This window comes from Lolium rigidum, chromosome 4 (assembly GCF_022539505.1).
Source record: "Lolium rigidum isolate FL_2022 chromosome 4, APGP_CSIRO_Lrig_0.1, whole genome shotgun sequence".
Classification (NCBI taxonomy): Eukaryota; Viridiplantae; Streptophyta; class Magnoliopsida; order Poales; family Poaceae; genus Lolium; species Lolium rigidum.
This window is the reverse complement of record NC_061511.1, coordinates 1,128,695-1,150,842: the sequence shown is the minus strand read 5'-3', so window position 1 is coordinate 1,150,842 and position 22,148 is coordinate 1,128,695. Positions and strand designations below refer to the sequence as shown.

The 22,148-nt window shown below is 42.4% G+C and overlaps 2 protein-coding genes across 2 annotated transcripts; one reads left to right on the top strand and one right to left on the bottom strand.

Annotated features, from left to right (window-relative positions):
* Nucleotides 1–5,529: 5,529 nt before the first annotated feature.
* On the top strand, nt 5,530–10,729 carry LOC124707794 (putative pentatricopeptide repeat-containing protein At1g19290). The gene is made up of 4 exons (XM_047239487.1): nt 5,530–8,431; nt 8,740–8,810; nt 8,964–9,043; nt 10,435–10,729. Exon 1 carries the CDS (start codon nt 5,530–5,532, stop codon nt 8,323–8,325), a length of 2,796 nt encoding a protein of 931 aa, XP_047095443.1. The 3' UTR covers nt 8,326–8,431; nt 8,740–8,810; nt 8,964–9,043; nt 10,435–10,729.
* Nucleotides 10,730–14,042: 3,313 nt separating this feature from the next.
* Nucleotides 14,043–18,259, bottom strand: LOC124708066. Its single transcript, XM_047239753.1, has 8 exons — nt 18,053–18,259; nt 17,799–17,952; nt 16,896–17,083; nt 16,646–16,817; nt 15,933–16,135; nt 15,228–15,350; nt 15,043–15,146; nt 14,043–14,407 (listed from the first exon to the last, which is right to left on the bottom strand). Exons 1-8 carry the CDS (start codon nt 18,147–18,149, stop codon nt 14,279–14,281), a joined length of 1,170 nt encoding a protein of 389 aa, XP_047095709.1. The 5' UTR covers nt 18,150–18,259; the 3' UTR covers nt 14,043–14,278.
* Nucleotides 18,260–22,148: the final 3,889 nt, after the last annotated feature.

Here is a 22,148-nt window from a genome sequence, read left to right as displayed (position 1 = left end):
GTCTTAGAAGCAAACACTTGTGTCAACTGTGTGCATTGATTCTTACATACTTGCTTATTTGCATTCATCATATTACTTTGTGTTGACAATTATCCATGAGATATACATGTTGAAGTTGAAAGCAACTGCTGAAGCTTATATCTTCCTTTGTGTTACTTCAAAACCTTCTATTAAGAATCTATTGCTTTATGAGTTAACTCCTATGCAAGACTTATTGATGCTTGTCTTGAAAGTACTATTCATGAAAAGTCTTTGCTATATGATCAGTTGTTTAGTCATTATCTTTACCATTGCTTTGAATCACTTCATTCATCTCATATGCTTTACAACAGTATTGATCAAGATTATGATAGTAGCATGTCACTTCAGAAATTATCCTTGTTATCGTTTACCTACTCGAGGGCGAGTAGGAACTAAGCTTGGGGATGCTTGATACGTCTCCAACGTATCTATAATTTCTTATGTTCCATGCTACTTTTATGATAATACCTACATGTTTTATATGCACTTTACATCATATTAAGGCATTTATTGGACTAACCTATTGACAAGATGCCACAGTGCAAGTTTCTGTTTATTATGTTTGTTTATTGCAGAAAAGGCCCAAAAACCAAAGTGCTCGGAAAAATCCAGAAAAATCACAGAAATTTTATTTCGCCAGAAGACTCACGGAGCCAGAAGGGCCAGGCCAGAGGAGGCCTAGGGCCTCCTCCCCATCAGCCGGCGCGGCCAGGAGGGGGCCCGCCCCACTCTATGGTGTGGGCCCCTCGGGACTCCACCGACGCTCCCCTTTCGCCTATATAATCCCTCGCGACGCGAGAAACCGAGAACAATCCATCATACTCCAGAAAGACTCCAGGGGCGCCGCCGCCATCGCGAAACTCCGTTTCGGGGGACAGAAGTCTCTGTTCCGGCACGCCGTCGGGACGGGGAATTGCCCCCGGAGTCATCTCCATCGACACCACCGCCATCTTCATCGCCATTGTTGTCTCCCATGATGAGGAGGGAGTAGTTCTCCCCCGAGGCTAAGGGCTCTACCGGTAGCTATGTGGTTCATCTCTCTCTCTCCCATGGTGTGATCTTTATGTGATCATGAGCTTTGTATCACTATTAATCTATGTGCTACTCTAGTGATGTTATTAAAGTATTCTATTCCTCCTCCATGATGTAAAGTTGACAGTGTGTGCATCATGTAGTACTTGGCGTAGGTTATGATTGTAATCTCTTGTGGATTATGAAGTTAACTATTACTACGATGGTATTGATGTGATCTATTCCCCCTTTCATAGCTATTGTTGACAGTGTGTATGCTATGTTAGTACTCGGTCTAAATTGCAGCGGTATTGTCTTGGATTATGATTTGATGAGGATATCCCTATGAGTGGTGTTTGTCAAGTACTTGATGAACTTTGAGCGGAGCTTTTGTAGCCACTACATGATTTGTGATTCCAATAGGAGAGTAATTCAGAGTAGCATAAGTGAAGAGAAGTTATCTAATTTATGTGATCATTGTTGAGAGTGTCCACTAGTGAAAGTATGATCCCTAGGCCTTGTTTCTAAGCATTGAAACACCGTTTCCAACAAGTTCTGCTACATGTTTGCTTGCTGCCATTTTTATTTCAGATTGCAATTACTACTTACAATCATCCATATTACTTGTATTTCACTATCTCTTCGTCGAACTAGTGCACCTATACATCCGACAAGTGTATTAGGTGTGTTGGGGACACAAGAGACTTCTTGTATCTTACTTGCGGTGGTTGCTTGAGAGGGATATCTTTGACCTCTACCTCCCTGAGTTCGATAAACCTTGGGTGATTCACTTAAGGGAAACTTGCTGCTGTTCTACAAACCTCTGCTCTTGGAGGCCCAACACTGTCTACAGGAATAGAAGCGTGCGTACTCCCTCCGTTATGAAATAGTCTACATTCTAGCTTCAAATTTTGTTCTGAAATACTCTACATTCTAGCTTTTAGTCAACAACAACACTGAAAACGAAGTGCTTTTGCTCTCTTTATTGGTTGTTGTTATTTTCAATGTAGCTTTGATTGGTTGTTCACATATCTAAGTAGTACTAATAAATGCAATACTAGTTTGTCTCAATTTTTCTAGAATGTAGACTAAATCAGAATGGAGGGAGTAGACATCAGCTAGCACAACTCCAAGCTAGCCTCCATAGGAGCACTTCTTCCAAGATCCCACCATAGGAACCCTAACTCCAAGATCCACTAAGGACTAGATGATATCGGTGAAATCTCTCTTGGTAGAACTATAGATCGGGGTCTCCTCAACCACTCCTCAAAGTTTGGGCAAGATTGGTTGGGTAGGGAGGGACATCCTCAAGGTTTTGAGCTCAGCAACAATGGAGAAGACAGAGAGAAGAGTTTAAACGAGCTGGAGAAGAAGGGCCCCTTTTATAGGGCCCCAAAAATCCAACCGTTATGTTCAGTTTTCGCATGACCGGTACTACCGCCGAGGTACCGACAGGGCCTCTGCATGTTTCTGACATCCTCCTGGTACCATTGTGGTACCAAGGTGGTAGTGCCGTAACTTGCGTTTACGGTACCAAAGCGGTACCTTCACGGAAATAACGCTTGTGAGCGGTACTTCCGGTCGAGGTACCGTTGAGGTACCATAACCCCTTCTGTGTGCCTTTTCTCAGTGCAAAGTCCAGAGCGGTACCGATGACCGGTACCAATAGTGATAGCGGTACTACAGCTAATGTTACCGGTACTACCGGTCAAGCAGAACCTGTTTTTTCCTCTTTCCCTCTCCAACCACGTTACCTCGCGACACCTCGCGACACACACACAAAACCAGAAAACCTATAAGCTACGCTTGAGTCTTCCAATCCTGAAGTGTTCAGTGAGGGCACCGTGCACTTGCAAATCTATCAAAAACAAACTAGGTACATGGTGAAATTCATTCTAGTGTTGTTATCAAACACACAAAACAGGAGGTATAGATTTTGCTCTTTCACCCGAGCTGCGGCCTTTGTTGGCGCTACTATCGGTGGCACTACCAATCTAGTACCGTGTAAGCACTTTCCGCGCTGAATATCCCAAGCCGTACTAGGCCAACCATGGCCCGTAGTACCGCCTATTGCAAACTTATGTGCAATAGTCGATACTACCGCTCGCTCTCCCGACAGTACCGCTGCTATCTCTTCTTCTTGTGAACTGTCATTTTTGGATTCAATTTCTACAGTTAACAAGTACTCCCTCCGTTCCTTTTTAATTGACTTGGATTTAGTACAAATTTGTACTAAATTCGAGTCAATTAAAAAAGAACGGAGGGAGTAGTAAGCTCATTTTCCCCTCATTGTAGACCTTCTATAAGCTTGATGTCTCCCTATTCTCTCAATGATTCTTGTTCGAAATTGAGGAAAAATAGAGAGGACCAAGATCTAAATCTACAATCCTACCAATCATAATCCCATGTTTATGTGGGAATCCTTAGATGTAGATCTTAGATAAATTTGTGTTCTCCTTTTGTGTTCTTACTCTCTTATGCCCCCAATAGTTTTTGTATATTTGGTGGAGTTTGGGAGCGATGGACTTGTCATTGCATTTGGTGCATCAGTTTGAATCCTCCATGGTGATATATGGAAGCGAGAGTTTGTGAGTTGATTACTTCGAGTGCTTGTACCCGGAGCTTGTTACTCTTGGATCCTCGGACCCTAAACGGTCTGGTGGCCTTGTGTGGAGTTATGACCTTCGTGGTGCTTACTTGTGAGCTTCCAATTAAATTGTGGACATATCCCAAGTTTGCACGGGTTCGGAGACCACCCTCAAGGGTCCCTAGTGGATCGTGGCATCATTTATTATGCAAGAGGGCGAGGAGATTACAGTGAGCCATCGTGGCGCTTGGAAGGCATTGTGCTTCCACACCGCTTCAATGGAGACTACGTTCCTTTGGAAAGTAAACTTTAGGATACATCGTCGTATTTGTGTCCCATTGGTTATTTCTACATCCGAGCTCTTTACTTTACTTTGTGATAGCCTTTGTGTTTGATAGTATATAGCTATCTTGATATAATATAACTTGTTGTCTTTCTTTGCATAAGTTGCTAGTGCACGTAGTTGAAACTTATTTGATACATATATGTTTTATGCTTGATAAATTAAATTAATTAAATTAAACATTAGTTTTATTTTCCATTTATTATCGCCTATTTACCCCCTCTAGGCGACATGCGTATTCTTTCATTATCGCGGCATGAACACGGCGCTACGCACCCAAGACAAGCTCTTGGGCCATGCCCATCTACTGTTGTTGTTTTACATATCTCTATTTCTGGTTTGGTCCGTATTGGTCCTTTTTGACAGTTTTCTGTTTTTGTGTGGTTTGTGTTTTCTTCTGGTTTTTTGGTGGATTTTAAAATATTGAGAACTAAAAAAATCTAGTTTTTAAAAATTACATTTCTTTTTGGAAATGATGCATATTTTAAAAATGTTCATATTTAAAATTTATTTAGATTTGAAAAATCTTCAAAAATTTTAAATGCTCAAGAATTTTTGGAAATGTTCAGATTTTGAAAAGCATCAAATTTGAAAAAATCATATTGAAAAAGTATTCAAACTTAAAAGTTATTTATATTTTATAAAGTTATTTATATTTGAAATCTTAGACAACCTTCGTGGGGACATAGTGAGTATTAAACTTTGAAAATATACAACTATTTAAATTTTAAATTTTAAAAAATGTTCAGAAGAACATGCAGATTAAAAAATGGAAAAAGAAATAGAAAACAACAGAAAAGAAAAAAATAAAAGACTATAAATGTAAAAAAAGATAATGGGTCGTGGCCCAACAAAGAAGCATGAATGAGCGGGGTATGCGGCGTGCCAGCCGGGAGCCCCTAAACTGCGCCCAACAATGCACGCAAGGGAAGCATCGTGAGTAGGCGCTCCCGGGTGGGCCAGCCCGTTAACTCGTTCGCTCACTGAAAGTAAGTAAGACCATATCTTTAACATTTGTACATGAAACTGGCTGTAGCTCGGTGGTTTCAACCCCCGTCACCTCGGTGGAGACCTGAGCTTGTACACCAACCCTGCACTATTCGCAACAATGTTTCCAAATTTAAGCAAATTGAATTTGAGCAGAATTTGAATAAATTTTGAATCTTGAGCAAATTTTCGAATGTAAGCAAAATTTGAATTTAAACAACTTTGGAATCTGAGCAAAATTTGAATTCAAACAGTTTTTCGAATCTGAACAAAATGGGCCGCGGCCTGCTTTCTCCTGCACGCGTGCGGGCGTTTATCCGCCCCGCTGCTGGGCGGGGAATAGGAATTTGGTATCGATCTAACAAGCTGGGCCAAAGCCTTGCTTCCTTGACCTACACAAACTGGGCTGACGCCGGCTTTCCTAATAGTTTGACCCCAAGACCCACTTCACCCGCCCACCCGCCACGCCTCGTCCCGTTCCTCTCCGACCACCCGCCTCGCCGGCCGCCGCACACTTCCGCCGTCCCATTTACCACCCCGCCGCCGCAGCAACACCAGCAAGTACCCCCCCGAACGATACATGCTCAACAGATGCCACATCCTCCGACATGTTTCCTTGCTCCGCCGCCACATCCACTTCTCCACTCTGCCCCACTCCGACGCCGCCACCGACCCCACTCTACTGGGCCGTCTCTCGCGTCTCCTCCTCCTCCACCGCTTCCCCGCCGCCGCCCGCCTCCTCTCCGCCTCCCCGCTCACGCACGCCCTCCTCCACGCGGCCCTCCGCCGTGTCCGCCTCGACCCGGACGCCGCGCTCCACCTCTTCCGCCTCGCTCCTTACCGCCCCTCCCTCCTCGCGCACGCCCAGCTCATCCACATCCTCGCTCACGCCCGCCGCTTTCCCGCCGCCCGCGCCCTCCTCGCCTCGCTCCTCTCCGCCCGCTCCACAGAGCCTCTCTTCCCCCACCTCGCCGAGGTATACCGAGACTTCTCCTTCTCCGCATCCTCCTTCGACCTCCTCCTCCGAGCCCATGCAGACGCTGGCCAGATTAAGGACGCCCTCCACGTGTTCGACGAAATGCCAAAGTTTGGCGGCCGCCGCACCCTGCGGTCCTGCAACCGCCTGCTTAACCAGCTAGTACGGGCTGGGGATGTGGGCGCAGCGGTCTCTGTGTTTGAGAAGATTCGGAGTACCGGGACGCTGCCAGACGAGTTCACGGTGGCTATCATGGCGAAAGCGTACTGCAGGGACGGGAGGGTGGCGCAGGCAGCAGACTTCGTGAAGGAAATGGAGGGGATTGGTGTGGAGGTGAACCTGGTGGCCTATCATGCACTGATGGATGGGTATTGCGGAGCAGGGCAGACTGAGGTTGCGGGAAGGTTGCTGCTATCGCTCGAGGGTAAGGGTTTGCCACCTAATGTGGTGACATATACCTTGCTTGTGAAGGGTTATTGTAAGGAGGGGAAGATGGAGGAGGCTGAGAGGGTTGTAAGGGAGATTAAAGAAAATGAGAAGATTGTGATTGACGAGGTTGCCTATGGTGCGTTGATCAACGGCTATTGCCAAAGAGGGGAAATGGATAACGCCAATAGGATAAGAGCTGAGATGGTTGGTGCCGGACTCCAGGTTAATTTGTTTGTGTATAACACAATTATCAATGGATATTGCAAGCTGGGGAGAATGGTGGAAGTAGAGAAACTTTTACAGGAAATGGAGGATAGAGGGATCGGTATGGATAAATATAGTTACAATACTCTAGTAGATGGGTATTGCAGAAAGGGTTCCATGAGCAAGGCATTTGAAACCTGTGACACGATGGTAAAGAATGGTTTCACAGGGACAACATTAACGTATAACACACTTTTGAATGGTTTTTGCTCCTGTGGCGCTATAAATGATGCACTTAAACTCTGGTTCTTGATGTTGAAGAGGGGAGTAGTGCCGAATGAAATTAGTTGTAGCACACTTTTGGATGGCTTCTTCAAAGCAGGTAAAACTGAGAAGGTCTTAAACCTTTGGAAGGAAATCCTAGCAAGGGGTTTGGGCAGAAACGTGATTACAGTTAACACGGTTATCAATGGGCTGTGTAAGATCAAAAGGTTGGCTGAAGCAGAAGAGCTATTTGGTAGGATGAAGGAATGGAGATGTCCTGCTGACAGCTTAACTTACAGAACATTAATTAATGGTTATTGTAAAGTAGGTGACCTGGGTAGAGCTTCTCAAATTAGGATTGACATGGAACGTTCAGGCTTTGCTCCTTCAGTTGAAATGTTCAACTCTTTCATAACTGGACTATTTGTAGCTAACCAAAGTGACAAGGTGAATGATGTCCTTGTTGAAATGGGGGCAAAGGGGCTTTCTCCTAATACAGTCACTTATGGAGCTCTGATAGCTGGATGGTGCAAAGAGGGCAATCTGCAAGATGCCTGCAGTTTGTATTTTGAAATGGTTGAGAAAGGTCTGACTCCAAATCTGTTCATTTGCAGTGCGTTAGTGAGCTGTTTCTATAGAGAGGGAAAGGTTGATGAGGCAAATCTGGTGATGCAAAAACTTGTCTATACTGACATGATCCCGAACTGCAGTGCAAGCACACTTGATATCGGCAAAGTAGCCCATGCCATTGAATCTGCTGCTGGTGGAAATCATCAATCTGCAAAAATCATGTGGAACATTGTTATTTTTGGGCTATGCAAATTGGGTAGGGTTGGAGATGCTAGAAATTTGTTTGAGGATCTAAAAGTAAAGGGGTTCGTTCCTGATAACTACACTTACTCTACCCTCATCCATGGTTGTTCTGCTTCAGGTTTTGTTGATATAGCTTTTGGTCTGAGGGATGCGATGTTGGACATTGGTCTTACTCCAAATATCGTGACCTACAATTCTCTCATCTATGGTCTCTGCAAAGCTGGGAATGTTTCTAGGGCAGTCAATCTTTTCAATAAGTTGCAGTCAAAGGGTATATCTGCTAATGCTATCACCTATAATATGCTAATTGATGGACATTGCAAGGATAGTAATACAACTGAGGCCTTCAAGTTAAAACAGAAGATGATAGAGGAAGGTATCCAGCCTACTGTATTCACCTATTCTACACTGATTCATGGTCTCTGTACTCAAGGGTATATGGAAGAAGCAATCAAACTTCTGGATCAAATGATCGAGAATAATGTTGATCCAAATTATATTACATATTGGACACTGATTCAAGGTTATATTCGATGTGGCAATATGAAAGAGATTTCCAAGCTTTACAATGAGATGCATATCCGTGGACTTCTCCCTGCCAATTGGACTGGACATCTGAAACAAGCAGATCCTGTTGTAAACAACCAGAATGTAGATATATGCTGTTCAAAGACATACAGACAGTGCTAATATATTCTTTTTTGTACATACTTTCTGTACTTGGAAGATGCTAGTCAGTTACGGTTTGCATGAGAAAGCGAACCACAAGGTTCCGCCTCCAACTTTGTATGACTTGGTAAGTTACCGTTACCGCATGCTCTTGTATAAGACTATTAGTTATATGAATTTAGCGTTATCTGTTTGTTTATTACTTAATTTTATTCCTCGTATTAGTCTGGTTAGTCTCAATGATCTTGTTTCACAAACCAGCTTTTTACACCATTAGAAGCTTCAAAGTTCCTAGGTAAATCCAGTGAAAGTACATGTTCTGTTTCTCGAACGCACAATATCCTTTTCGTTCTACATCACTGCCTCTCTCCCCCTCTAGAGGATGGGTGGGAGGACTCATGCAATCCATGTTCATCTTTGGATCTATTTTATTAGGCCACTGGCTCAACAAGTTTTTGAAGTGGTGGTTCAACATGCAAACTTCTCCAGTCAAGAAGAGGACGCAGGTAACATTTTTTCTACCATAATTCAGAGTCTTAAAAATGGTGCTCTTTGTTGATTGAGTTATTCCATAATATATTAATATCTATCAAGGTTATATGCCATAGTATTATTCAGGTCAATTTGGAACTTACATAAATTCATCTTGTATTCCTCAGGACTTTGACTGAGAGAAAAAGAGTGAAATTATCATGAAGGTCCTTGTTGCAAATTTATGTCCCTTTTCAATTGTTATGCGGTGAGTCTCCCTTCACACACCTTTTCGCACTCCTTACTTCCTCTTTTCTCGGTGCATCCTTTATTAGTAAATTTTCTGCCGAACAATTTCTTAGTGCAGTCTTGTATGGAATCGAGTAGCTAACTCTTGATGTTCCTTGTATGCTGTTCTACAATTTCTCTTGCAAAATGACCTGATTTATGTTCTTCAACTGAGTGGGTGCGACGTTGTTGACACACACTGATGTATTTACCATCTACGTGAGAGTTTTGACAAGGAAAAGAAGGACCTTCTACATGAAATTGTAGCTGTGATCACTGATCAGCCTTCTACAATTATATCATCTGAAAATCTTCATGGTCATGTTCCGTAATTTTGCCCCATGTTTCTGGCAGTGATTGATCTACGGAACTCTATAAATCATTGACACTTTTGCGAGCTAATGATAAATTTATGGTGTTTTTAATATAATATGTGATTGGTGATGCTTGTATGTTTTCCAAGAAATTTTGAATCATACTACCGCTGTTGATCTCATACCCTGTTGATCTCTATTCTTAGTAGAGTCATACCACATATTTGTGGTGTAAAGGATCTCTAAAACATGCTAGGTACTGTTAAGTTGGTGTATTTTCTATCTGTATATTAATCTGGAGGGGATGGCACATGAAATATGTGGTGATCTCGTGGGGTATTTCAGATTTTAGGATTGGTTAAATGGAGAATATCACATTATTCATCTTGTATTTCTATCCAAAAGAAAAACATAACTTATGTGTAGAATTCCTGATTAGTAACCTTTGTAACAAATATCTATCAAACCTGTGTTTGATACTATTCCCTAGTATACTCTCTCTGTTAGAAAGCTAATTACTCTCTCCCATTAATTATTGCATGCATCAATTGTTGTGGGAGAAAACCACATGCATTGGAGATTTGGAGGAGATAGATAAAAGTGGAGGCACATTGGGAGAGTAAACCACATGCATTGGGGTATAGAGAGAAAAGAGAAAATCACATTAAGTACTCACTGGAATTAATACAATAGATGAGATTGGCCTTATAATCCCTAACTATCTGAAAATGGGGAGTGGCCTAGCGGAGGGAGTATGTATGAAGGAATCACAACATAAACAGATAGCCTAAGTCCCAATGGTCATACTGGTAATGCATTAGTACTTCCTGGTCCATGGCAGTTTACGTACATCCCTAGCTGTTGTGATCTGAATAAGATGTATTACCCGTGCAACATCAACTGTATCCCCTAGAACATGCTTATTTGTGGCCGCGAATGTGTACATTTATGTTCTTGGTTCTGCTCTCTTTTGGAATTAGTGATCTACTTCTTTTTGCTTTTTGGTTGCTTTAGTGTAAGTTTTTTCGTCCTGCTGATTCTTTGTGGCCTTGTCCAGCAGATGCACATAATTGTCAAGACACGGTATGGTGAGACCATCGTCCAACAGTGTTAAGGCTAAGATTCATAACAAGAAAGGAATCTCTCCAGAATAGCAGCACGTCATCTCTTACGGTGAGCAGCTGGAGGATGGCCACACGTTGGCCAACTACAATGTCTAAATGGGGGTTCACCCTTCACCTTCTTGTCCTCTGCCTCCTATCGCAAGGGATGCATATCTTTGTTGAGAGAGTGACCACAATAATCATCTCTCTTGAGTCTGAAGATCAAGAGACCCCGTACAATATGCAGACCGAAGATTCTTGAGGAGCCGGGCATTCTGCCACACCAGCAGCAGCTCATCTTTGCCTGCAAACGGCTGGAGGATGACATGACCTTGGCTGACTTACATCCAAATGGAGTCTATCCTTCATCTTGTCCACAACATAAGGGGAGGAGCGGTGTATTTCCATGTCAGAGCACTGGCCGGCAATAGTGTCGCCAGGCTTAGGTCTCTGAGCTCAGATAATACCATTGACAATGTCAAGAAGAGGATTCATGATCAGATAAGCATTTCTCCGGACCAATAACGCCTCACCCTTTTTAGGGAAGTTGCTTGAGAATGAGAACGACCACACCCTGGCGAACTGCAACATCACCCTACCTCTGCAACCTGTTACACCTAGGTAAAAACATTACAAGCTTCATCTACATCCATTTTCCAGATCTATTACCAGAGTTCGACTGATTTTCACTTTGCTCTAAAGGTAGGTTATTTAGTTAGTATGCATAAAGTATTCCCATGCAGTATGTGACTATGAACTCCTTAGTTCGACTCTTTCAGATATTTGGGTGGCATGCTTACTGATGGTTATGACAAAAACTCCAAAAAAAAAGGAACTTAGGCTCCAGAGAGCCTGAACTTTGAAAAATTCAAGAATACCACTTTTTGTCTCAAGAAATTCTGAAAAAATATCCAAGTGCATGTATATGTCTAGTGATACTTATACTGAATTATCTTGTCATATGCAACCTACACAAAAATTACAAATGTGAAGACCAAAAACGAAATTTCCAATGGCTAGATCCACATTTTTTTTGTGATTTTTGTGTTGCCCAAATACAACGTTTTTTTACAACTCAAATCTACATGTTCGTAGAAATCATCTTTATTTATTTGTGTAAAAAATCATATTTTCTTTCAACTTTTAAACCAATTTTGATTTTATAAAAATATGAGCCCACGAGCCATACGTCTGCGCTTAGGCCTACAAGTATTGTATATATACCCAGTTTTTATTTAAAAAATCCTCTTTCAGTCAGTTGTAGAGTATTTCTAGTCCCCTGATTTGTTTCTTACCTCTGATTACCTCTTTTAGGGCTCATTTATTCAAAAGGATGTGTAGGATTGAGATCCCATGAATTTTTTCATTCAGAACCCGTTTGTCATAGGATATCTGATAGGAAATAATCCCATATGAATCTTGTTGTGTAAATTTCATAGGAAAAAAAACATTAGGTTAGATCTCATGGAAAATTTCTTCACCACAATCAAAGATAATTCCTCTTCCTCAGACATGACATCCTATACTTTTCCTATTACTACACCTTTTCTATCATATGAATCAAAGGAGCCCTTAAGGTTGAGGCATCTGAACCAGTGTTTTCCTTTCAATGCCCATTCACCCGTTACGAGGATGAGACTACTTGTGTATTCACATATCTAACATCGACATGTAACAAGCTGTATAATATACGCAAACAGCTTTAATACATGTCTTACACCAATAGTCGTTTTGGATCCTGGGTCACATGGTCAATAAGTATAGTGCATTTAGATTTTGTTGTACGTCGGACAAAGAGATTTGGTGCACATGGGCACCAGTGATCTCTTTTTAAAAAGTAATTAAAAATCGTATTTATAAGTTATAGAAAAATCTGAAAATAAATTATGATGTAGCTAGTATTGTATGCCACAAACCTCGTGTAAACTTTCAGCTGAAAATAATATGTTTTTGGGGCTACACAAAAATAACAAATGTGTAGATCTGAGTATAGTGATTCAAATCTCCAAAAAGAAATCAGACTTTGTCATTTTTGTGTAGCTCAGAAAACAAAATATTTGTAATTGAGATTGTGTACGATAGTGGGATACATCATAAGCTCCTTTTAGAATTTTTTTAAACACATAAATATAATTTTTGAATTTTTTAATACGATGAGAGCACTTGTGCCCAGGATCCAAAATGATGTTTCGTGTCAAACAATTTTAAATTCTAACCAACTTATAGTGTCAAACAATTTTAAATTCTAACCAACTTATAGAAAAGTGTAGCAATATTCATTACATGAAATTATTATATTATGGAACCACATTTTAAGGGGGATCTAGTGATATTAATTTTTTATGAAGTCGGTCAAACTTGAGAAAGTTTGGTTTATGACAAAAGTTACACTTGTTCCTGGACGGAGGGAGTAACTTAGTCTTCCAACCAACGAGAGAGCCAAAAGAGAGAGAAAAACTGGCAAAAAGTTTTGAATTTTAGGTCCTGCCATGGATCGATGATGTAAAAAAGTAAGCGACCACGGGCAATTGAATTATTTGGTCAAAGGCACTTGGTGTGCCTCGCTGCTTTCCTTTCTTCTTATTTTTTCCAACTCGATGTTTCTGTTACAACTTAATCTTTCAAGCACCGTTATGCAGGTGTATATATTGACTAAAACGAAATCATTCCCTAGACTAGTCGGGACACGAACAGACAAGTACCAACCATTCCGTAGTACTAAGATAAGATATAACTACTGATAATACCAATCCAAACTTACTGTCCCAGCTATAGCTCGTGCGTCACGAATGGACTAGTCAATGACTTGATTTGGACTCCGTACATGACATGTGCAAGGACATTGACTAACAAAGCTGATGCAAGCACCTGTGCACACTAGGAAACTAGCCCAAACTTGCCTCCCAGTTTTTGGTAAGTTAAGATTATTATCCCACAATCCCCCCAACTCAGACTCTGTACAAGGCATGTGCAAGGACTTGGACTGACAGAAGTAAGGCGGACACATAGAACACTAAAAACTAAACCAAACTTATCTCCCAATTGTTGGTAACTTTAGATTAATTTCCAACATTATAAGGCTAGGGGCATAAATATGTTCGTTGGAACTCAGAAAATTTTAAATTCAAGTTTTGGAAAGTCCATGCATGTAGGTATTGTGTAGAAACTCATCTATGCCGACTTCGATAAACACATGTGATCATTTGTGATGCACACGAAAATAACAAATTGAGTTATTGTCAAAAGCTACAATACAAGTTATGTAATTTGTTCAAACTTCAATTTTATGGTTTTCATATGGGTCTGATGTTCTCATGAACATTTTATGGTTTTACAAAGGTTACAATAGTAAGTTGCTACCCAATACCTAGATGCATGGAATATTTATGTAAATTTACCCTTGTCCTGAATAACATTTTCTAAAAAAGGAAGATTTTTTAAAACATGAATCTACAAAAAAATGGAACTGCAGTGGTTGTACTGTAATTCTGGGCATGACAAAATGTTCCACAGTATACAAGGGCAATCCTCAAAAGTTCACCTGACAAACACAGATACAACATCACATGAACTATGCACTGCAGTGGAAAGTTCTTTCATAATATGTTTAGACAGTACATATCATGTACCATGGTGATATAGTTGACATTGTTCTTCCGTAGTGGCAGAATGTGTGTTGCATAACATCATTACAAGAATTCACATGCATTGGCAGAATGTGTGTTGTTCTTCCAGAGAACTCTTTTTCAGGTTACACTACTTTATTTACAATCCACATGCAGAACACAGCTATCATCATCACAAGAATTTATCTGATACCCGAAGCAGAAGGGCTACAACGCACAGGAAGATAATTGCGGCATCCATGACTGCATCTAAGCTCATCAACCATGCCATCATCTTCGTGAGGGTCTCGCGCCCGTGCATCTGCCCACATGAGATTTTGAGTAAATAACCATCTAAACACTTTCTATGTCAAGTTAAACCAGTCCGCAGTTGTATTTAAGACTACGTCATTGCCTTGTATTCATCTGTTATTAATAACAAACTGTGGTGCTATACTAAGAGGCATGACACGCATTCTGCCTAAAGATTTCATTTTGTATTTTTCCAAGTGTTATAGTTATCACTGGCCCATAAATATGTCTGGGTTCTCACCTCTAATACTACATCACAGCCAGACCACAGTGCTTTCTCACTTTGTATAAATTGTAAAGACAGTTTTGTACTTTGCCACAACCATACAATAACCAACAAACTTGCAAAAAAATGGGGTAAAAGATTGAATGAGAACAGGTTCAGCAATTTGCCTTGATTGTTAGAAAGTTCGAGCCAAGTTTATGACTGTTTTTTTCATGTAAAACATGTCATTTTATTGTTTCAACAGCTCTGTTCCTATTTCCATGCACTTCTACCTTGTAACCACAGTAAAAATATCAAGTGTGCCTCACTTTGATGAGCATGTCATTTGTATAAACAAATCAATTAAGTTTTGTAATATATATGGTCTTCCTATACAGTACGACCAGGACATGAATGATATATCAGGGAGGAAATCAAACCTCTAAAAGATAATTCAGTTTCAAAGGGAAGTTCTGTTCAGCACATTGGATACAGTAACGCAACATATCCAACACAGCCATATCGGTTCTGTAGTCATCAGATCCTGTGTATAGAATATAAATAAGATGTAGGGTGTTGTTAGCTATGTATAGTAAGAACATGATAGAAAGCAAATATCCAATACCTGGTATATCAAAAATTTGCTGGAGTGGAATGTCAAGTGTCTCTGCTAATGCATTCTGAACATGCGAACGTTGTTCAAACGATAGTCTATCTCCATGAGTGACCACAACAGCAGGCTTGTCATCTGCAATCACATTAGTTATAATCAATAGAAGCAGTACCACATACAAATTTAACATACAGATTAATCAATCAAAAACATTTTTCAATAAGCAAGCTGAGAATAAAAGGGCAATAATTTGATACAACAAATATGTTACATAAATAGAAAATCTGTATATGGATCTTATGAAATGAAATCTTCACCAAACTATTTATTTATTTATAGGAACATTAGTAAAAAATACATATGTATTCAATTGTGGATGTGCAAAGTAATACTCCTTCCAATCCTAAATATAAGCCGTATAGTTTTTGGCACGAATATTAAAGAACACATTTGGAGGCAAAGCTAGAGCAGATTTGGGCAAGATTACTCATGACTAATTGACGTGAGAAAATAGAGGAGTTCACATTAGATAAGTAAACATAATAAAATTTCTAAAAAAATCTCCATACAAGAGATACAACGCAATATATCTTATATTTTGGAATTTTTCTCAAAAACTATATGGCTTATATCAAGGAACGGAGGGAGTATATACTTATTACAAATTGAGCAAGTTAAGGAACTAAATAAGATTATAATCATCATAACTACTCATACCTCCAAAAGATAAGAATGGATTCATAAATGTTTGGCAGATCATATCCATGTATTCTTTCTTGTTGCTATCAATTGATCTTAGGATAGAAATGCCATCAACCACAAATATCACAAAGTTGACTTTCCTGGTTTTGAAAGGCAAACAGCTGTATTGTCTTCCCATTGTTTCGAGGTTCTTAATCTTAGCGTCATCATCAGCATCCCTGTTTAAAAAGTGTGTATTAAAAAAAAGACAGTGGAATGTTGAGTAGTTAGTTTTCATAAGTTATGTATGTCCTCCACTTAAGCATTAATAAGATCTATGGAAATGAAAAGGAAATAGTAGAACATTTTTTAACATAAGAATAGATTGAACACCTCCCTATACATGTTTCAGAGGATAATACATGTAGGAAGCACTTCAAATATTCTTCAAGATAGTACATGCAGGAACGACTTCAAAGAATTCTACATGTGTTCTCCTTAACATACTAAGACATATTTTTGAATCAAATGTAATCGAAATATTGAACAGAAAAAAGGTTGACAATCACAGAGCTGTCAACTGAAACAAACATTTAGTTGACCATGTCCCTTTTGTTGTGGAATTAAAAGCCTACTCATGAGCACAATAACATGTGTTGAATGACCATAAAAACTTAACTGAAATGCAAAGCCTCATGCACATAGCACCTACAGGAACATATGCAATCAAATTAAGGGTCACCTCTCACCACATCACCATTTGCCCATGGCTAATTCCCTTTGTCATCCAACGTTGCAGAATTTTGAAGTCCTTTTCTGGGTTTGTGGACAAGCTCCTTGTATCATATAGACATATACCATTTGAACTTCTTGGAATTTTGTATTCCCGAAGGAAGCATGTACTGGTTGATTTGGAATTATCTAGCAATACAAACATCAACAGGAAAATCAGCTGTATTTCACAAATCAAAATATTGTGGCCAAATTCATAGAACTTACAAGAAACCTGTGCCCGCTCTGGGGCAAAATGATCATCATCCTTGTCAAAGACCCGTGTAATTCGGTTCACAAGTGTGCTTTTCCCAGCACCTCTAGGCCCCACCAACAACAATGTGGTGATATCAGGCAACACATAGTCCTCAGCTTTTGTACCACTCACTCCTTCAATCCAGTACCCAGGATTATACCTGCTCACAGGTTGGCTTCCAGTAATTAGTGAAATAACAAGTTGATCCCTGTAATAAGGATTTACAGCTTGACCTATTTACTAGCTTTGCTATGTCGGTGTCATGTCATGGCAGATATTATAGTTTTTTTTTTTAATCCATTTCTCTTTAGGCCCATGAACTCAAACCAAAGAACCCATGGGACTAGATACGCAATACTACTACATTACTAGGCTTCTATTACATTTTAAAATACACCATAAATAACGTCAATGCATTTTTGTAAGATAGGCCCCAATCAAACACTTCAATTTATTGGACACCCTTTGGTCAACGTATGGGTTTGTGAAATTCAAGTTTCCTAAGGCGAGGTTCATGATCATAGCCGCAAATTTAAGAGGTTCAAATTCGTACTCCTGAAGTTTAGGTTAAATGGACCCAAACCCAAGGGGTGGGACTGAAACATTGTTTTTCCCTGACACAGACTTCACTGACGATTATAGTACGGTCATCATGTGCAAAGACAATGAACAAATGGTCATTCTAAAACCACAAAACCACGATACCCCTTCTGAGCATTCCTTTCACAGAATCGCGCATGGAGCATCAAATTACATGTTCCAGCAGCAGCACTCTATTTTCCCACGGTCGATTTAAAAAGACTGCAGTCTGTTTCCATTAACCAGTAACCCCTTCATGTAGAAGGGGGGATATAAACAAAGAAAGATCACGCTACCTCCTGATGAGCTCTTTCGCCTCCCGCAGCGAGCGGTCTTGGACCTGGAGTCTGCTGCCGTAGAGAAGGGCCTCCGCCTCAGGGTCGTCGCAGACAGAGTACCCGTCAGAGTCGCCGTCAGAGGGCGACAAAACAGGCACATAATCGGCAAACCCTATAACCACAGGAGCGGTCCATGCGCCGACAGGTCAAGAACAGAAGTGATCGTACTAGCCAGAAATTGGGATCAATCGGTTACTAGCAGAGGAAATTACCTGGTGGAAGGTGCTCCGTGGAGGACGAAGGGGAGGTGGGGATGCTGGTGGGACTGAGATCGCCGCAGCCGCTACCACTACCGCTGCCGCCGCCCATGGATTTCTGCCCGGCTTCTTGCGATTTGGGTTTGAGTGGAGAATAACGAGGAGGCGGTGCCAGAGTAAAGCGTCACATGATAAACATTTTTTTGATCACGTCACAGGATAAACATTCGTTGTGATTGGGCGACGCCAGGCGTCGGTCGCCCGAACTGGGAGCCAAAATTGGTCATCCTCCGTGTCGTCACTTCGGCATCCAACGGCCAGAACTATTTTAAATCTACTTTTACATTTTCCACTCTTTATAAATTAACCCGAAGTCCTGAACTTCTCCCGTTAAAACTAAAAAGGTAAATCACTTTGGCCCAAATCTTCCCGATATTTACATTAAATATGACACCATGGTAATTTACCGGTTGAGTAGAGAGTATTGCAACAAAATCCTCAAACCGCTTAAAGAAAGTACTACAACAAAATTGTCGTAAAATTTGCAAAAAGCAATGCTACAAAAAGTGATTAGACAATAATTTTTGTGGAAGATTGATTTGCAGCAAAAATCACAAACAAGTACAATAGAAAACCATGTGGTTGCAACACGAAAAATGTTTAAGCAACAAATCGTTTTTTGCAGATTCATCAAAAACCGCCAACTATTTGAAACAAAAATCATAAACAATTACAAAGTCACTATGGAATGTTCTTCCCCGCCTAGTCCCGATCGGGCCCGGGCTCACCCGGCTCCAGGATGCCACGCCAGCGATCCGTACCCGCCACCAAGGCGCTCCGCGGCACCGTCATCCGCCACACGTCGCATGGATCTTTACCAGCCGCTGGAGAAGGAGGAGCCACCGTCGTCGCCGCGAAATTGGAAGTAATTGATAGAGGATCAACGAAATTGAAAGGAAAGAAAAGGGATGTAAATTAATATAAGAACAAAGCATAAAAGGGCAACAAACAATTAGTGTTTTCACTAATTACGGATCAAATGTAGGGATACGTTGCATAGAAAACAAAAAATTTCCTACCGCGAACACGCAATCCAAGCCAAGATGCAATCTAGAAGACGGTAGCAACGAGGGGATTATCGAGTCTCACCCTTGAAGAGATTCCAAAGCCTACAAGATGAGGCTCTTGTTGCTGCGGTAGACGTTCACTTGCCGCTTGCAAAAGCGCGTAGAAGATCTTGATCACGGCGCCACGAACGGGCAGCACCTCCGTACTCGGTCACACGTTCGGTTGTTGATGAAAACGACGTCCACCTCCCCGTTCCAGCGGGCAGCGGAAGTAGTAGCTCCTCTTGAATCCGACAGCACGACGGCGTGGTGTCGGTGGCGGTGGAGAATCCCGGCGGAGCTTCTCTAAGCGTGCGGGGAAGAAGGAGGAGTGGGGCGGCTAGGGTTTGGGGAGAGGGGGCGCCGGCCATCTAGGTGGTGCGGCCACCTTGTTGTGTTGGGGTGGCCGGCCCCCTCCCCTTGGCCCCTCATTATATAGGTGGAAGCCCCAAGTGTTGGACTACAAGTCTCCGAATAAGACCCGAACCCAAAACCTTCCATGTGATAGGGAAACCTACTCAAGGTGGGAATCCCACTTGGGGTGGGATTCCCCCCTATGGATAAATAAAAAATTGCTCTTATCGACCAGTAGTAAAAATTATGTAACCATATAAGTTCGAGCTCCTTTGGGTGCCTTGCTCATGATTTGCGGCCGAAAACCTCCGAAGTGCCAAGCAACAAATAAACAAAACCTTCACTTTTGAATCTTAATTCGAAGAAAAATGACTAATCAGTCTGAAATGTTAATCTAGCACAAAGCTGGAAGCTGGACTGAACAATGGAAATGACGATTTGTGATGGAAGATTATTAATTTGTTCAGCCAAGTAGATAACGCATATGCTAAATGATTAGTACTAGTAACTAAATAATGAAAAATTGTGGCATAACTAGGAACTACATGCTGTGAAAATTGAATGTGTTTTACAACCAGAACCTGTCCTAGCTGATGAAAATGAGGTGCTAGTATCTACATTACCAAAGAAATTGCTCCTTTCATGTTTGTTGTAGTCCTTCGTCAGATGACCATGTTCAAAACAAGACTGATAAAATACTATACGCCTCTTTCTCACTATTCTATGATAGTAGATGGTGATGTGGTTTGACGGACCTCGGGCAGACCCCTAGTCCCCCTTATATATATATATACACCGTGGGTCTACACACTAGTAGAAAAAGAGGCTTCCGTCCAGCCCCATTAGTCGCTAAAATATAGGAACCACGACTAATGGGGTCTTTAGAGCATCTCCAGCCGCGTCCCCCAAAGCGTCCCCAAAGGGATTTGGGGCGCGCCGGACAAAAAAACCGTTCCAGCCGCGTCCCACAAAGCCCATTTTTGTCCGGCGCGCCCCCATACGGTGTCCGGCGCTCCGAGCCCGTCCCCGTCCCACAGGGGACGCACCGGGCACGCCGGACACAACGAAAAGCGAGGCGGGGAGTGGCGGGGCCGACCCATCAGCGGCACAGTTAATTTTAACCTAACCGACGCCTACCTCGCGACGGAAGTTATTCGCGCGCAGTGACACGCGGCGGCATCTTTGCCTTAATGGCGACGGAGGGGCAGGCGAGACGTCTCGTCGGTGCTGCGCAGCCTCCACGCGTCGCCGGCGTTCGCATGCCACCGCCCGTTCCCGCGCGATCTTCCCGCCTCTTCTCGCCTGTTCCCGCGCTTTCTTCCCGACGCCGGCGTCTATAAAAGGTCTCCCGGCTCAATGGTAGCCACCACACCCCGCCGGCAACAAACACATCCCTCGTCGCTCCACCGCCGTCTCCTCCACCACCAGTAGCAATGGCGAACCGCCCCGGCGCTGGCCACTTCCCTCCACCGCCGTCTCCTCCACTTGCAGTCCCGAAAACGCAGGTCCACACCGACCCCTCAGCAGCGGCCCGGGAAGAGCGATGGCGTGCACACCGTCAGCAGCGGCGGGAGGCAATGCAGCAGCAGACCCGCCAGCAGCGGGAGGGCGGAGGAGGACGCGCGGCGGGAATGGAGCCGTCGGGCCAACGCCGAACGCAAGGAGAGGAGGCGCGCGCAGGAGGAGCTGCGGCGTAGGGGAGGTGACGACGGGGCGGGGCCGTCGAACGCACCGCCGGGCGGTCAGTAGTGTAGGTTTAGATGAAATCTAGCCATTTTCATTCAAACTTTATAATATATAATCAAAATTGAATGAAAACCTTTATTTTCGTGCACCAAAATTCATTTGGGGCGGCGTTTGGGGGACGCGGCTGGGGAGCGACGTCCCCCAAAGGCGGCACGAACAAAACACGTCCCCCAAACGCTCAATCCGGCGCGGTTTGGGGGACGCTTTGGGGGACGCGGCTGGAGATGCTCTTAGTCGCGGTTCGGGAGGCGAACCGCGACTAAAGACCTGGGCCCAGCGCGCTCGGTGGCCAGCTGGTAGACGGGAGGGGCTTTAGTCGCGGTTGGCCAGGCCAACCGCAACTAAAGGTCCTCGGGCTCGGCCCGAAGGCCTTTTAGTCGCGGTTGGCCAGGCCAACCGGGACTAAAGGCCCATCCCTATAAAAGGACCTCAGCTCACCGCACTTAGCCATTTGGTGCCACTTCTCTTCACAAACTTCACAAGGGGTGTTAGGTTTGCTTTTGGTTCCTCTTATGCACACAAGGTGTTTGATGAAATGCCCCAAGAGCATGAAACAAACATGATATGAAGTGTCGGAGCCACACTTGAGCTTCCTCATTTATTTTTTTCTCCTCGATCGCGGTTAGCAACTTGAACCTTTCATGTGTCATTGATAAAATATGCATGTGTGTAGTTCATTGTTTAATTTCTATTGTTTGTAGCTAGTTAGTTTAACAAATGCATGATGGTTAATTATATATTTTATATTATAATAATGCGGATGAATCGGCAATGGATGTACGGTAACCGACTCTCCGGCGAGTTCATTGCGGGTTTGGAAAGATTTCCTCGTAGTGGCTAATGCGAACAAGCAGGGGGTTTTGTTATCCGTCCATGTGTTGCCCGTAAGAATCGGAAGGGTTACT

What these genes read in the sequence shown, in the direction of transcription:
- LOC124708066 (XM_047239753.1), bottom strand. Translation starts at nt 18,149, where the DNA reads ATGGGCGGCGGCAGCGGTAGTGGTAGCGGCTGCGGCGATCTCAGTCCC. An exon ending in CACGGAGCACCTTCCACCAG is followed by an intron (nt 17,953 to 18,052) that starts GTAATTTCCTCT and finishes CTGTGGTTATAG; the next exon opens with GGTTTGCCGATTATGTGCCT. An exon ending in GCGAAAGAGCTCATCAGGAG is followed by an intron (nt 17,084 to 17,798) that starts GTAGCGTGATCT and finishes ACCTGTGAGCAG; the next exon opens with GTATAATCCTGGGTACTGGA.
- LOC124707794 (XM_047239487.1), top strand. Translation starts at nt 5,530, where the DNA reads ATGCTCAACAGATGCCACATCCTCCGACATGTTTCCTTGCTCCGCCGC.